Genomic DNA, 15648 nt, shown 5'->3' with positions numbered 1-15648 from the left:
CTGTGGGTAGTGACCCCTTTGGGATCGAATGACCCTTTCCAGGGGTCATCGAAGACCATCAGAAAACACATATATAATTACATATTGTTTTTGTGATTAATCACTATGCTTTAATGATGTTCAATTTGTAACAATGAAATTGGGGGTCACCACCACATGAGGAACTGTATTAAAGGGTCGCGGCATTAGGAAGGTTGAGAACCACTGGTCTAATGTGTGACGTATTTTCCAGAGGCCCCGGCAGAGGCAGCCACCCCTCCCTCATGCTTAGCAAGTGACCCGCACTGGGGACCATTAAAGGAAGAATGAGTATCATCCTATTAACTTTAGAAATAACATTACAGTCAGAATAATTTTACTGTCGTGTGGTCTGTTTCATGCTGTTATAAGTAGGTCATTAAGCTCAGTTTAAAGTGTGTACCAAACAGTCAGAGAAAGATAAGTATCACTTGACCTCACCTTTATGTGGAATCAAATGAACCAGATAAACTGATGACCAGAATAAACACAGAGAGAAGCATGGACAGACTGGAATCTCAGAGGGAAGGGAGGAGAGGGTGGGTGGGAAGAGATCAGCCAAAGACCTGTGTGCATATGTATAACCCGTGGACACAGACAGTAGGGCGGGGTGGGTGGGGGGGCGAACAGGAGCGGCTGGAAGAGATCAATGGGGGGAAAAAGAAGACCTATGTAATACTTCCAACAATAAAGATTAAAAAGATAATAAAATAAAATGTAAAAAAACAACAGAAAATAAAAACAAACAAAAGACACCGTCAATTCTCCACTGTCAGCTGCAGAGGTTTAAAGGGATTTGATGCCAACAAATTGCCAGGCCACTCAGAGTCCCGCCCGGCTCCTTTTAGACAACCTGGAAGGATTTGAAGGTCAGCAAGTACCAGGTTCATTCAGAAATGGGTGAATGCCAGGCTGGTATTCTCGGGAGCCGGGAATGTTGGCAATTCAAAATAGAAAGAAAAAACCCTGGCTGCTTTATGTTCGATTTTAATCAGGGTCCTAATCCTCTGACCTTGTGCTAACTTTTTCTAAGTTTTGGGTTTTATTTTAAAGTTGCTCATGGCATAAGACAACTACAGGCATACCAGGCCACCAGGCCAAACTACAGGCATACCAGACCACCAGGCCACCGTGTAGAGAAGTATTGCAATAAGGAAAAAGTGTGCACCAAATCGGTTCTTACTGACTCACCCTCTGCTCTCAGCCCAGCTTCTGTGCTTCACACCCTAAAGCATGTCACAGCCCCGGCCGCCTCGCAGCCGCCGTCCGCCCCACTGTCGCCGTTTCCTAACCTGCTTCATCTCGCCCTCCTCTCAGGGACTGGAGAGCCTCGTGGCCCACAGGGAGTTCCACGCGCCTCTGATCATCGACGAGTACGGGGTCCACGAGCTGGTGAAGAACGGGCTGTGAGGCAGGCGCTGTCCTCGCACCGAGAGCAGCTTCTCCTGGTGACGGACCCGCGGGACCCGCAGGCCCTCAGGCTGCCTCCTGCTCCGAGAGCCCCTGCAGCTGCTGCACGGCCCCCGGAGCCGTGGACTGGGGTCAGGGCATTTCTGTGACTCTCAGCTCATTGAAGGTCTTATTTATATTTTTCAATTGTAGGATGTTCCCCAGCCCAGGGGACCATGCCGTCCGGGGCACATCCTGCCGCTTGTGTCAGGCAGGGTGCTCGGCTCGGTCCTGGGCTGGCCTGGCCCCTCATGGTGTACATAGAGGTAATGTGCATCGCTCACGTCGAAGGGTTTCTATGGTACTGAAGGTTGGTTTTACTTTATCAAAAAGTAAACTTTTTAAAGAAAATAATTAGACAGGGAAATAAACTTTTAATCTCTGTGGAGTGTCATTTGTACCTCGAGGAATTCATTCCGTTGGGAAAAGAGGGAACTGGGAAGGAACCTGAGATAATGCAGACGACAGGCTGCCGCTGGGGGAACTGGCAGGCACGGTGTCGCTACCCAGCGCCGGGCTCTGGTCCGTCCTCGCAGGGACTGGTCCGCAGGCGCATTGGCTGGTCTGGGGACACGTGCGGTGGCACAGTGAGGGGGGGGGGGGGCAGGGCTCAGTCCTGCCGAGGCCGGGGCCTCGTTCACCCCAGGGCTCCGCTTGCCCGAGCGCTCGCGGCACGTCTCCCGGGAGGTTCAGCACTGCCCTCCCAGCATTTTTGTCTTCTTTGTTTCCAGCTAGAAGATTTTTACAAAGGAGAATAATGTGGTTATTAAAACATGGACCATAGATCATTAGTGTCTAAAATAAGATTTGCATGAAAGTATTGAACTTCATAAATACATTTTACAAAGCATTTATTGACCAAACGCATAAAATTAGCATCTGGATAAATGAAAAATTCTGAAATCTGTCTCGGAAGCGATGGATACCTTTCCTCTTCCCTGCCCGGCTATGGCGGGGGAGTCCTGGGAGGGCCCTGGGTGTGGAAGCGGAAGTCTCAGGCCCGGTTCTGGCACGCGATGCTGGTACTGGTGTCTACGCTCATTTTCTGTGGAGAGGCCTAAACCATGTGTTGAGCCTATTTTCCGTTTTATCTCAGTAACAGCCCGACTTTGCTGCTTTCCATCCCATTTCTCAAAAAGATTTGTGAGGTTTGCGTTCTCCATCCGAGGGAGCTCCTGTCCCTGCCTGTCTGCCGGGTTCCCCCACTGCCCCTCCCGCGCTGGGTCGCACCGCGATGGCCGGCCGGGACGGGTTTGATCGCGAGGACTGTGGTGGGTCTGGGTGCGAGGTGCTAGCGGTCTCTTCCTTCACAAGCCCTAGTCGGGAAATACAGAGCCGGGGAGATGCTCATGAAAATAGGAGTTAGCGGCCTTGGCAACTGAGTGGGATTAAAACCCAAGTGTCTCGACTCCAGGCCCTGCTTTCATGAGGCTGTGCTGCCCTGCCCGCCTTCGCACCCAGAGCCTCCGCACCCAGAGCCTCCGCACCCAGAGCACCCAGAGCGCTCTGGGCGGCGCCCTGCGCCAGCCGCAGCTGCGAAAGAGTAAAGGCACGAGGCAGCGCGGCCCTCCTGCAGCTGCCCGAGGAGGAGGATGGAGAAGCTGGGAGAGCAGGCCACGTGACAGGCCGTGTGCTCAGAGGTGGGCCAGCCTGCAGCCTCCAGGAGGAAGCGGCACTGGCACCACGAGAGACCAGGGGTCACAACGAGATGCTGCCGCCAGGGCCATGCCCTGGGTGGTGTGAAATAAGGGGAACTGTGACCGCGACGCAGCCTCTGCCCACTTACTCTAATGTACAGGATGGAGCATGTGTGCGCGTGCACATGTGTGTCTCTCTGTTGGGTATGCATGTGTGTATTTGTATCTGCATGTGTGCATAAGTTTGTATCTGTATGTGTCTGTGTGTGCATCTGAGTGTGCGTGTGGTTGCAGGGACTAGCAAAGCAGTCCTGGGAATAGCTAAATCAACGTTTGAGCCCAGAGCTGGGCTGTGTTTAGATGAGTGGCTGTGTCAGTGGGAACGTCTTTCTCACCCCCCCCCCCGCCTTCCTACAGTCTCTGCACACGTGTCCACTGCTCGGAAGGCACACGGAGGCCCATGCGCTTGGCAGTTCCGTTCATTGTGCTGTGGGTCGTGGGGCAGGGACCTCGGTCACGTGCTTCTGGGGAGTGAGAAGAAAACCCTCTGTACGGTGTGTGCCCTGGGGTACAGGTGGGAGTTGGAAACGCCACCCACAGGCAGTTGTCAGACTGCTTTGCTCACGGACCTTGTCTCAGTCAGAGGTGAGACGTCCTAGTGGCAACCACACCGAAGGCCCAGCGTGTTCTTGCAATCGGCGTGTTAGAAAGGGCGGCGTCTGCCTCCCGTGGGCCCGGCCTCCGCACTTCACCGACCTTCCGCAGTGCCGTTCCGGCTGGCTGCTGGAGGCTCCGGGCGTGGCGGCCGTGGCCCCTTGCGTGTCCTCGGCAGCCCTGGCCTGTCGGGGCTGCAGGGAGCAAGCCTTGCGGGGAACAGGAGGTCGCGCTGGAGCCTGGGCGCAGGTGCGCGGCTGATCCTTCACGCACTTCTGAATGCGGACAGGCTGGTTGTGAGCCAGCTGCTCCCGGCCTGTCTCACCGCTCAGCCTGGGTGGCCTGTGCCGCCTTCCTGGGAGGTTGTGTCTGTGCAGTCGGGGCAGCAGTTGCCAATGCGCAGGCACTGCAAGCTCCACCCGAGGCTCCAGAATGCTGCCGTCTGTGCGTACCCAGGGCCCGCGTCCACTCCAGGCCAACACTTGCATCTCCCCCTCCCCCAGCTCGGCAGGCACAGACTCTGCTGTCAACACTCGCATCCCAGAAGGACAAACAGGTCACGTGGTCTGAGCATTTTGCATAGGAGGCAACCAAGGACCAAAGAGAAGTGACCTGTGGCTAGTGACAAAGCGCAGACTGGAGTCAGGCAGCCAGACTCGGAGCTGAGGGCTTCAGTTCACTGAGCGTAATTAAAGGTCAGTGTGGATCCAAAGGTAGGAACTGTGGGAGGAGATGAGGAAGGGGAGAGTAGGATGGGCCCAGATCCAAATCCCAGAAGGAGTACGAACAGTATGGACTGTAGAAATTAGTAAAGTGTTATTTTATACTAGTGCCCCGGTGAACGGATTCGTGCACATTGAAAGGAACTTAATTAGAAGGTGGCTGGCGGGGCTGGGCGAGACGGGCTGGACACACCCTGGAGCCAACCTCCTGCGGTCCCTCCCCAGCCGGCTGCACCTGGGGCGGCACCATGGCTCGAAGGGTGTCTGCAAAGTAAGTAGGGTCCCTCTGGCAGATGGGGTCCCTCGGCCTGGCCTGCAGGGATCAGGACATAACAGGCTTTCTGACATCCTCGAAGGGGTCCCGGAGTGTGAGAGGGCACTCTGCAAAGCTGCTGTCGTACCGGGTGTGGGACGCAAACGCAGGTGTGCAGTAAACCAGATTCTGGGCCGACAGTGCCCCACAACAACATAACCCACGGCTGAAGGTGGAATCGGGCTCCCTCTCTGGTTTCAGGGTGCGTCACCTGAGAACTGCCACTGCCAAGTCACTGCAGATCGGCAGCTCCTGCATTGAGTGTCTGTCCCCTGGTGGTCAGTGTATGTCAGTGATGGCGAACCTCTTGAGCTCGGCGTGTCAGCATTTTGAAAAACCCTAACTTAATTCTGGTGCCGTGTCACATATAGAAATTTTTTGATATTTGCAACCATAGTAAAACAAAGATTTATATTTTTGATATTTATTTTATATATTTAAATGCCATTTAACAAAGAAAATCAGCCAAAAAAATGAGTTCACGTGTCACCTCTGACACGCGTGTCATAGGTTTGCCATCACTGGTGTATGTCATAGTGACCAGTCGGATGGGTGGAGGGACACTTAGCATATTAGCCTTTTATATATATAGACTAGTGGCCTGGTGCACAAAATTCGTGTACATTACCAGGGGATTAATTAGAGGAAATATTTTAATATTGCTATTTGCCCTTTATGATAGAAATGTCAGAGATGAAAGAAAATTAGTCAAATGTATATGAAAATCTCCCTCCTGTCAGAGTCTGGGTGCGCCGCAGGACCCAGAGTCAAGTCCCCGCCCACCCATGCACACCTTGAAATTGCATGAGATCCAGACCCAGCTGGCCCCACCGTCAAGCCCCGCAGGGCAAGGGGTGCTGCCTCAGGTCCCCCATCAAGCCCCACCGGGCGGGGGGCACGGCCTCAGGTCCCCCGGCCCTGGTTCGAGGGCGTGAGGGCGCGAGGGCATAGCGACCATTTGCATATTGGCTCTTTATTATATAGGATGCTCTCTCCAGACCTCCCTGCAACAAAAGTCCTTTGGTTTGTTTGGACCCAGAATGTCAGAACATGGCTACGCTGTTACAGAGTGCAGGAGAGGAGACCCAGAGGCCCTTCTCTGCTGTGATTAAAAAAATGCCTGGGTACATTTTTCTTGCTTTTACACTCTCAGAAGATTTATATAGGAGAATTCTTTTTAACTCATGGAGCAGAGCTTACCTAGTATTTACAAATCAACCCTTGACCCAAAGCATAATGAAAATATCAATTTTCAGTTGGCAGGCCGAAAAAACGTTCTATTTTAGACAGCCTTATTTTTTCCAAGTGTGCAACTGAGATGATGATAGTTTCACATTTCTATAATCGATTTCTTTTTTACAGAGCGCCTGTTTAGAGCCTCAAACTCAGAACACCAATTTTATTTTCATTGGATTCTTTTCTCTGAAAACTACAAATTACATTTATGTTATTTCCCAAACCCGCTTCCTTTCTTTTCTCCATCCCTGGGTTCTCAAATGATTGCTCCATGTGGAGACCCGACAGTAGCTGGTGCTGTGGTGCTGGTTGAAGTTCATATGTTTAACCAGCTGTTTAACCCGGAACACAGTCCAACCTGGTGGTAACCAGACCTCAGATGTATCTGCAAATACAGATCTCTCCCAGTGAGGTCTCCTCATCTGCCTTTCCATAGACCAGGAGTCTCTCGGGGCAAGCAGGACACACCACAATGACATCATCTACAACATCTGAGAGTGAAAAATTGGAAGTTGTACCAATAGCCTGTTTTTGTCATTCCACAAAACGTTTTTGTGTGTGTGTGGTTGTCTTTTCTACTTTTTCCATTTTCTTTGAGACATTATTTTCAAATGTACATTTTAGGGATATGATTATGTAATATTGTGTTTCAGATTTGGAGGCTTTGTGGGTTGTTTCTAGAGACCCTGTCTTTTCAGCTAACTTCAAAATAGAAACTGAAATGCTGGAGAATCGAGATTAGAGCTGGGAGGCCAGGCCGATGCAGTTGGCCCTCAGCACCCGTCGCCCCTGCACTCTCTGGGTGTCTTTTGTTAGTTGCTTCTTATTTCCATCAGCATCTTCTGTGAGGGGTCAGGGGTCAGGGCGCCTGGGCTCTCACCTGCCTTGTGATGAACCAGAGCGACCAGGGCCGAGTCATGACTCCTTCCGGCCCCAGTCTCCTCACCTGCAGAGTGGAGTGGTGTGTGTGTGCGTGTGCGTGTACGTGCGTGCTTGTGAAGGACTTGGCTCAATGAGCTGCACGTGTACTTCTCTGTGACCCCGATAAATATTTCTGGTTGTGCGTCTGAGCCTCACTCATCTGTCTTTCAATGTTTCCTGATGTCCTTTCCTGATGTCCGCTTCCTATGTATTTCCTTTATGTGTGTTTCCTGCCTTGTGTTGGGGCTCGTTCACATGGGTCCAGTGGTTGCTAGAGGCAGATACTGTTGTAACTGCTTTACACTTATTAGCTCATTGATTCTTCACAACAACCCTCCGAGCTACGTATCAGGACGTGGGGCTGTCTTCTCACGCTTTGCCTTTCACCATAAAATTGTATAAACGTTTTTCTCATCACGGCTCTTCCTTTCCTCCAGGTGATCATTCCCGGCGCCTGGCGAGCTGGCCTTGCGCTCCTCTAGGGTGTGAGCGCCTCGCTCAGGATCTCTCCGCCTCAGGGCCACCTTCCCGCCTTGCTCCCCAGCTACTCACATGCCTTCCCCTCCCCCACTGCAGGCACAGCTGCCGCTCCTCCAGAGAGGGGGCCTGTCGCCCAGCCTTTCCTCTAGAGTGTGGGAGGCACTTTCTAGCCAGGACATCTTTGGTGGCTTCGTTCTGTCTGCCTGGGATTCCAAATTGTATTTGTTCCCCAAGACCCTGAAAAATGCTATTTTTTTCATGGAGCTCACCATCCATCTAACAAGAATCTTACAACCTAGACCTCATTCTGGGCATTTATTTTCTACCACATATTACAGTTCCGCTCCCATGGATTGAATAAGACGAGAGGTTGGAGCTGTTGGGGGAGACCTCCTCTGGCTGTTCAGCAAGGACAGGGGGGAGGGAGGGCAGAGGGGAGGGAGGACAGGGAGGGAGGACAGGGGGAGGGAGGACAGGGGGAGGGAGGACAGGGGGAGGGAGGGACAGGGGGAGGGGAGGACATGGGGAGGGAGGACATGGGGAGGGAGGGCTGCTCGTTACGGTGTGACACGGACGCGAAGCTGTGCCTCCAGCAGCGAGTCCTGCAAAGGCCAGAGACGCCGGGCCTCCAGGGGTCCCTCCCGCTCTTCCTCTGGGAAGGGGGGGCAGAGGTGCTCGGGCTTATTGTCATCATTTAGGGACACACCTGTGACAGTTCCCGAGCGGGAGCACGGAGCCCTGAGAGGGACTAGGATACGCGATGAGCTCGGGTTCGGGTCGGAGGGAAGGAAGTGGTGGGTGGGGGCCTGGAATGAGCAGAAAGAACACGTAGGGAAGTTCATTCCAGAATCATAACTTCTTTTCAAAGAAGAAGAAGAATGCTTACAAAGGTCATCTGTAATGGCAGCCTGACGGGCGCGGATGGCTGATGCTGACCAAGGCCGGGCTCGCTGCAGGAGACCGACACGCACACCCAGTGACGCCTCCCCAGGGAGAGGCGGCCAACAGCCGTCTGAGAGCCCAGGAAGCTGCGGCACAGAAGGCGGGTCCTGGGCGAGTCCGATCGGGCAGGGAGAACCTGGGGAGTGACAACTATAACGCGAGGTGGTGGTGGTACAATAAATGAAAACAGTTAAATGCTCTCAATAAATATAGAGAGTCGGAGTTTGCCACACAATACAGAATATGTTGTTCATGGGAATGAACCTAAACCAGAAAAATAAACCAGAAAAAAATACACTTCAAAGATTTAGAAAAAGGAGAATAACGTTTAAGCCCAAAATTAGCAGAAGGAAGGAGATAAAAATCAGAACAGAAATTAAGAAGAGAAAAACAATAAAAAGTTCAATAAAACTAAGAGTTGGTTTCTTGAAAAGATAAGCAAAATTGACAAACATTTAGCTAAACTAAGAAAAGACGCAAATAAAACTGTAAACGGGCCCTGGCTGGTTTGGCTCAGTGGATGGAGTGTCGGCCTGCGGACTGAGGGGTCCCGGGTTCGATTCCGGCCAGGGGCACGTGCCTGGGTTGTGGGCTCGATCCCCAGTGGGGGGCGTGCGGGAGGCGGCCGATCGGTGATTCTCTTTCATTATTGATGTTTCTGTCTCTCTCTCCCTCTCCCTTTCTCTCTAAAATCAATAAAATACATATTTAAAAAACCAAACCAAAACAAAAACAACTGTAAACGGAAGAGGAGACATTGTAACCAGTAACCCCAGAGACCCGCACAGTGAGAGGCTGCGGCCCAGGCCGACGGGCGCTCCAGCCCACCTGGCCCCGCCAGCCCTCACGCCGGAGGCTTTCCCTGGCCTTGGTTCCCTGTTTATTTTGGCCTAAAATCTCTTAAAGGTTTAAAGTAAAAGCACTTTGTGCGATGGCACGGTGTTTTGGAAAGAGCGATGGGAGGGGGCTCGAGAGGTGGGTTCCAGCTGTGCTTCGCCTCCGGTACTGAGACCCGGACAGGTGGCCCCCTGGGGACTCGCCGTGCGAGTGCGGCGGCTCCGGGGCCTCCGGGTCCCAGGCTCCTGCGCTCAGGTGGGAGCAGCTGCCCTTGCTCTGTCCTCCGGTCCCAGCACCGAAGCTGGCCTGGCTGGTGGTGAGGACCGGCCTGCGCCTCCCAGGAGCGCGAATTGCACAGACTCAGCCTGGCCTTGTCCTGGAGGCTGAGTGCCGCTGGCCATCCCGGCTGCGGCTGTAGCGGGGAAGGACCTGGGCGTAGAAATCCCCTCCTGCTTTGGCGTGTTGTGTTGGAGCCCGAGAGCTGTGTTTGCGGGGCAGCACGGTCCGTGCAGAGAGCCCAGAGGTGGCCAGGAAGCAAGCCCTGTCTCTGAGCCATCGGCCTGTCGCCCTCCCGCAGGCCCGGGTGTCTGCACCTCCCGCTGGGTCCAGGGACAGCGGCCTGCCTCTGAGGAGCGTTAGGGCTCTCCTTGGCCCCCCACTGGAGGCCTCCTTGCTCCCGTTCCTCTTACGAAGTGTCTCCTGCTCCGGGCGCTCTGAGGGACGGCCCCTCCATGGTCCCTGCCCACTCCTGGCGCCCCCAGCCTTGCTGGTCTCGGGCTGAGCCATCCCAGGGCCTGCCCAGCCGGAGTGGAGGAGACGCAAGGCCTGGGAGCCTGGAGGAAGCAGTCTCTGAGGTGCCTTAGGTCCTGTGACTCCTGCTGCCACTCCCCCCCCCCACCGTCTCCGGACCTGAGCCCTGGGGCCCTGCACCCCGGAACCGGCAGCCTGAGTGTGGGGCATCTGGGCTCGGCGGGGTCGAGGCCACCAGCCTGGGTGGATGGAGAGGAAGGCAATTTGTCATTTAGGAGCCGCGGGAGGCTCCTAGCTGCGGCCCCTCCCCTTCCGCGTGACCTCTGGCCATGGCCACAGACAGAGAAACAGGGAGGGCTTCCCAACAGCTTAGGAAGTGCTTGTCAGCGCCGCGTTTCCATCCAGCGTCTGAGTGCAGGCTGCAGTGGCCCGAGGCGCGGCCCCCTGGGAGTTGAGTGGGAAAATAGGGATCCTGGAGCCTCCAGTGTTTGTGTGGGGGAGCGTGGGAGGACGGGATGGAGTCAGATCTCCCGGGGTGTGGGGGGGGCGCTCTGTGCTCAGCTCCATGTGTGGGACCCCAGGTCCTGGGAGCTCCGGCGGAGAGATCCCACCCGTGCGCTGTGCCCAGAGCTCCGGCCCAGGAGGGACACGGAGCGGGCACCGGCGGGGACCAGTGCGGTGGAGGGGGGACAGGGCGGGAGAGAGCTGTGTCTTTAAGACTGTGCGGTGGTTATACATACTTTTCTCTCCTGTGAATGGGTTTTGCTGTAAATTACAACTCTGCCGTGGTCCCTTGGGTCAAAAGAACTGGTCTCCAAACAGAAACAGCTCCGATTGGTGCCCTGCGCTTCCCTCCCAGCCCCTTCCTAATTGAAACCAAATGTGCGGCGTGCTGGATGCTGGGAGCCTGGCGCCGGCCCAGGAATCCTCAGAATGTGAGGTTTCTCGCAAAGGCATCTTGCATCAGCCCCGTGGATGCGCGCTGCCGCGGCCGCCGGCTGAGCGGGCGGCCTTCACACCCCGCTCTGCTCTCCCTGCGGCCGGACCGGGATCACAGCTCCGTCCTTGGCTTCTGCCCGCAGTGCGCACTCCTGGATGAGCGTAAGTTCCGCGTGTTTTTTTCTTTTCTTCGTTTTCTTTCTTTTCCGCAAACGAAAGCTCTGACTGTGCTTCTGGAGCCTCCGGAAGAGTTTACAGAGGAGGCCGGAGGCGTTTCTTCAGGTGGGGCCGGGGGGCAGCGGGGCGGCTCCCGGCATCCGGGCCTCCCTGCTCCCGGCGCTGGGCTCTGGTTCCAGGGAAGATCGGCAGAGCTGTGCCGAGGGCCAGGCAGCCACAGGCCAGGCAGCCGCGGCCGGGTGGAGGCAGGCCTGGACGCGGAGCCCGGCGGGCGGAGGCGCTGGGCGGGAGCGGGGCTGGCACTGGCCTTTGAGGCCCCAGTTTGAGAGAGGACGTTCCCTGGTGCTTTGTTTTGGGGGCACCTCGGGCAGAGGGGTGCCTCGCTCTGAGGTTCTGTGCGCGGGGCCTGCGTGGACGCGATGGGAAAGCCCGCTGCCGTCCTGGTCCCCTCGCTGGCCGGGCGGCGCTCCCTTTGTCCCGGGACTTGGGGCTGTTTGCCTTGTTGGCTGTGGGACCTCTGAGTCGTGGCCGAGGCTCAAGAGTCCCATCGACAGGAAGGAGCCTGTCCAAGGGCGGACGCCGCCAGCCATTTCAGGCGGGAAGCCCTGCCGGGCGGCGGGGCCTCAGCACCATTTTGCTGTCTGCCTGGCCGCAGCGCCCTCCCAGGAGGATGCCCTCCCAGGAAGTCGGGGCCTGAAAGGCACTGGTGTCACCTGGCCTCGCCGAGGCTGGGGTGAGCTGGCCTGCATGGGGCCTCCGCTCCCCGTCCCTCTGGCCCAGCTTCACGGAGCCATTGCAGGCAGCACGGTCGGACCCCGTCAGTGAGCAGGGTGCTGAGGGCGTGGTGGGGCATGGTGTCTGTGGGTGCCCTGGGCTGTGTGTGGATACAAGACAGCGACCCCCAAGTGCTCAGCACCCCAGGCTCCGCTCAGAGCTCCGCGTGTCACGGCTCCACCTCCTGCAGGGGGCGGCCCAGGAGGGTGAAGGGGGAGCCGTGGGCCAGGTGCTTAAACGCAGCTAGTAAGTCTGACAGCCGTGCTGCCCTTGCTGTCTGCATTTTCTAGCGGAGAGGGCCCAGCACAGCAGGTGTACAAATGATGCGATGTTGTCTGCCTTGGACATGCTCACTCACCATCGTCTGTCCCCATAGAAGAGCTCATCTCTCGGGATGAGGACTCAGACCTGTGCCCGAGTCCCCCAGCAGTGCGCCCGCCGCGCGGCTCTGAGAAGGCGCTGGGCGGCCTGGCGGCGGCTCATTCTGAGGCTCCGTGAGCTCCTCCGTCCTGCAGAGCCCGGGAGAGTCGTCGGCTCGGTGGGTGCCCCGGCCGGCACCCCTCCGACCCCTGGTCTGTGAGGGTGGCAGCCGCGCCTCGTGGTGCTGCTGCTCTGAGAGGTCCTGGACGTGGCCGTGCCTGCAGGCTCTGCAGGGCCTGCACCCCCAGTTCAGTGGGTGGTCATGTGAGCAGCCTCGGCCAGGAGGGGTGTGCCGGCCGGAGGGGGTGCGCTTGGGCGTGTGACTGACAGGGTGGCCTGTCTCCGTGGCCACCTCCTTGATGGAAGCCGTCCCTGCTCACGGTCAGTGTCCCCAGGTTTCTATCTGAGCCTGTAGCTGGCGTGGCCAGGACCCCTCCCCCAGCTGTGGCCGCGTCCCTGCGGGATCTGCGTCCCGGACGAGGATCAGCCCTGGTTGCTCCTCTGCGTTTTCCTGACGCAGCGTCCGCCGTGTTGCTCTGCGCAGAGGGGTCTGAGGCGCCGGCACCTCCAGTGTCTTTTGGGGAATTGTTGATATTTGGTTCCAAAAAGTATCGGAACAGCCGCGACGGGAAAGCGGGAGCCTCGCTGCCTGCCCCCCGCACGCTCAGTGCAGCTCCCTGTGGTGGATGCACGGCGCTGGGTGGGCAGGTGACAATGTGGGCGTCCAGACCACACCGTTTCCTCGTCAGACCCCGGCACCCCCTGCCCTGCCACCACCCACTCTTCCCAAGGCAGGGGCACCCCCTGGCCTCTCCCAGGCCCCGGAAGTGGATGAGAGTGGGGGCCCCTGAGTGTGTGCTCACCCCTGACTACCCAGGCACCCCTTCTCAGGAGTCAGCTCCTCAGGGTGGTCGGCCGCTGGGCACTGTGAGCACAAGCAGCCGTACCAGGTCTGCCCTCCACCAGGGCCCCGCACACTCCCCTCCGGCACGGGCACCTCCCCCCCGCACGTGGGCACCTCCTTCACTGCCCATCTCTGCCCGCTGGGCCTCCACCTTCGCTGGCATCACAGGCCCTGGAGCTCTGTAAACAGGCAGATCCAGGCGCCACCCCAGACGGCCAAGAAGGACGCGTGTGCCTGGTGACCAGGGCACTGGACCGAGCCGCCTCCCTCGGTGACCTGGTGGGTGTCCTGCCTGCATGTGGGGGCCTGGAGGACCACGCGGGGTTTTGTCTTCATCTCAAGGATGGACTCAGAGTGGAGAACGTGGTCTTGGGAAGGACGCGCCTCTGGCCAGACCCTCGCGGCCCGGGGCCTGCGTGCAGGAAGCACAGGCCCGTCCGTCAGGGGACATTCCGGGGCGGTGGGCCAGTCTCCCTTCCTGTCCTAAACGAAGTGGCCAGAACTAGACAGGTTTGCATGCCTGTGGCCAGAAGGGAGCTGCGTGGACGTGGCGTTTTCTGCTTCACTCCGTCCGAGGTTAACGGGACTCACTCCTGTTCGGCCGCAGGTTTCAGAGTATTGACTAAGGGCCGCGTGCCAGCCCCGCTTCTCAGACCCCTGTTCCGCCCCGGGCTCCCCTTCTACGCTCTGCTCACCTGTGCCCGTCTCCATCCTCAGGCAGCCACGTTCTCCATGTTCAAGATCGCTCCTTGCTTGTCCCGGGTTCTCTTCTGGGTCACGTGCCCCGTCATGTGCGGCTGGGGGCTGCCCATCGCGCTGAGCTCTCACCATAACTCGGCTATGGAAGTGGTCCCCTTCCTCTGAGACGAAGGACAACGTTCTAGTTATGTTTCCAGAGTGAGCTCAGTCTACGCCTGCCCCCCGGTCTCCCCTGAGCCCTCGGTGTGTGGCTCCCTCTCACACCTGCAGGGGCCGCGCTCCCTCGTGGAGCAGGGGACCCAGTGTCCCCGAGACCTTTTCGGGGAATCCACAGGTCACCGCTGTCTTCATAACAGCACTAGATGCTCTGCCTCTCTCTCTCTCTCTCTCTCTCTCTCTCTCTCTCTCTCTCTCTCCTGCCACGAGGTGACGTGACATTCACTCTCGCAGCAAATTGAATCCAGAAGCAGCAGAGACTCCTGTGTCCCAGTGCCACCCTTCTCACTAAATACTTCTGAAAAGACGTATTTTTAGAAAAAGTCATTATTTATGTTACCATGCAATTGTCATTTCACTGATTCGTAAATGACGAGCTCACAGTCCTCGTGTCTTCTGAGTTGATGGACGTCATGAGCAGAGCCTCTGGACAGCCTGTGGGCCCAGGTGGGTGTGGGGTCAGGAGGGGAAGAAAAGGGGACTGAAGCTGAGCCGTCCACTTACTCTCCACACGTCTCGGGCCCAGGGCCCCACCCCAATTAGAGGTCAGTTCTGGGGGTCCCGGCTCAGGGGGCGGCCCGGCCGCACATGGCGCGGGATGCGGGACCTTTCCTGTCCCTTCGGGACCTGCCCGGACCTCTGGTTCCTGCATCCACCTGGGTTTCTGCTGACATGGCCGTGTTATTTGTTTAAAGTTGCATCTTACACAATAGCTGCAGGTGGTTTAGGGGGAAATACTGAACAGAACTACTACCAGCAGCATGACAGCCAGAGCCGGTGAGAGGTTCAGAGGCCTCAGTACTAGGAAGCCTGGTCCCGGGCGGCTCCTGCAGATGGATACACCCCTCCACCTCCCTGTCTCCGTGTCGGCGGCAGGTCAGCAGGTCGGTCTGGGTCTGGGATTGTCAGTCAGCAGGCCCCGCGTGCAGTGCTGGGACTGTCAGTCAGCAGGCCCCGCGTGCAGTGCTGGGACTGTCAGTCAGCAGGCCCCGCGTGCAGTGCTGGGACTGTCAGTCAGCTGGCCTCGCGTGCAGTGCTGGGACTGTCAGTCAGCAGGCCCCGTGTGCAGTGCTGGGAGTCAGCAGGCCCCGTGTGCAGTGCAGGGACTGTCAGTCAGCTGGCCCCGCGTGCAGTGCAGGGACTGTCAGTCAGCTGGCCCCGCGTGCAGTGCAGGGACTGTCAGTCAGCTGGCCCCGCGTGCAGTGCAGGGACTGTCAGTCAGCTGGCCCCGCGTGCAGTGCAGGGACTGTCAGTCAGCTGGCCCCTCCTGCAGTGCTGGGAGTCAGCAGGTCCCGCATGCAGTGCTGGGATTCAGCTGGCTCCATATGCAGTGCTGGACTGTCAGTCAGCAGGCCCCGCCTGCAGTGCTGGGACTGTCAGTCAGCAGGCCCCGCCTGCAGTGCAGGGACTGTCAGTCAGCAGGCCCCGCCTGCAGTGCTGGGACTGTCAGTCAGCAGGCCCGCTGCAGTGCTGGGACTGTCAGTCAGCAGGCCCGTGTGCAGTGCTGGACTGTCAGTCAGCAGGCCCCGCGTGCAGTGCTGGAGTCAGCAGGCCCTGTGT

The 15648-nt window shown here is 57.4% G+C and overlaps 2 protein-coding genes across 3 annotated transcripts in view; both read left to right on the top strand.

Annotated features, from left to right (window-relative positions):
• The window catches only part of UAP1 (UDP-N-acetylglucosamine pyrophosphorylase 1), a 33319-nt gene extending 31458 nt beyond the window's left edge, over window positions 1-1861 (top strand). For both annotated transcript variants that reach the window (XM_006103779.3, XM_023744995.1), the window contains one exon: window positions 1336-1861. In XM_006103779.3, coding sequence (XP_006103841.1) covers window positions 1336-1428 — 93 coding nt within the window. In that variant the 3' untranslated portion in view covers window positions 1429-1861. The remainder of the gene's footprint in view (window positions 1-1335) is intronic.
• Window positions 1862-10912: 9051 nt separating this feature from the next.
• Window positions 10913-15648, top strand: part of DDR2 (discoidin domain receptor tyrosine kinase 2) — a 66630-nt gene continuing 61894 nt past the window's right edge. The window contains exon 1 of the mRNA XM_023744998.1: window positions 10913-11060. The gene's annotated coding sequence lies outside the window, so the exon portion shown is untranslated. The remainder of the gene's footprint in view (window positions 11061-15648) is intronic.

Source organism: Myotis lucifugus, unplaced genomic scaffold (genome assembly GCF_000147115.1).
Source record: "Myotis lucifugus unplaced genomic scaffold, Myoluc2.0 scaffold_507, whole genome shotgun sequence".
In the NCBI taxonomy this organism is placed as follows: Eukaryota; Metazoa; Chordata; class Mammalia; order Chiroptera; family Vespertilionidae; genus Myotis; species Myotis lucifugus.
Note: the sequence above shows the minus strand (reverse complement) of the source record. Positions and strands in the feature narration are given on the sequence as shown.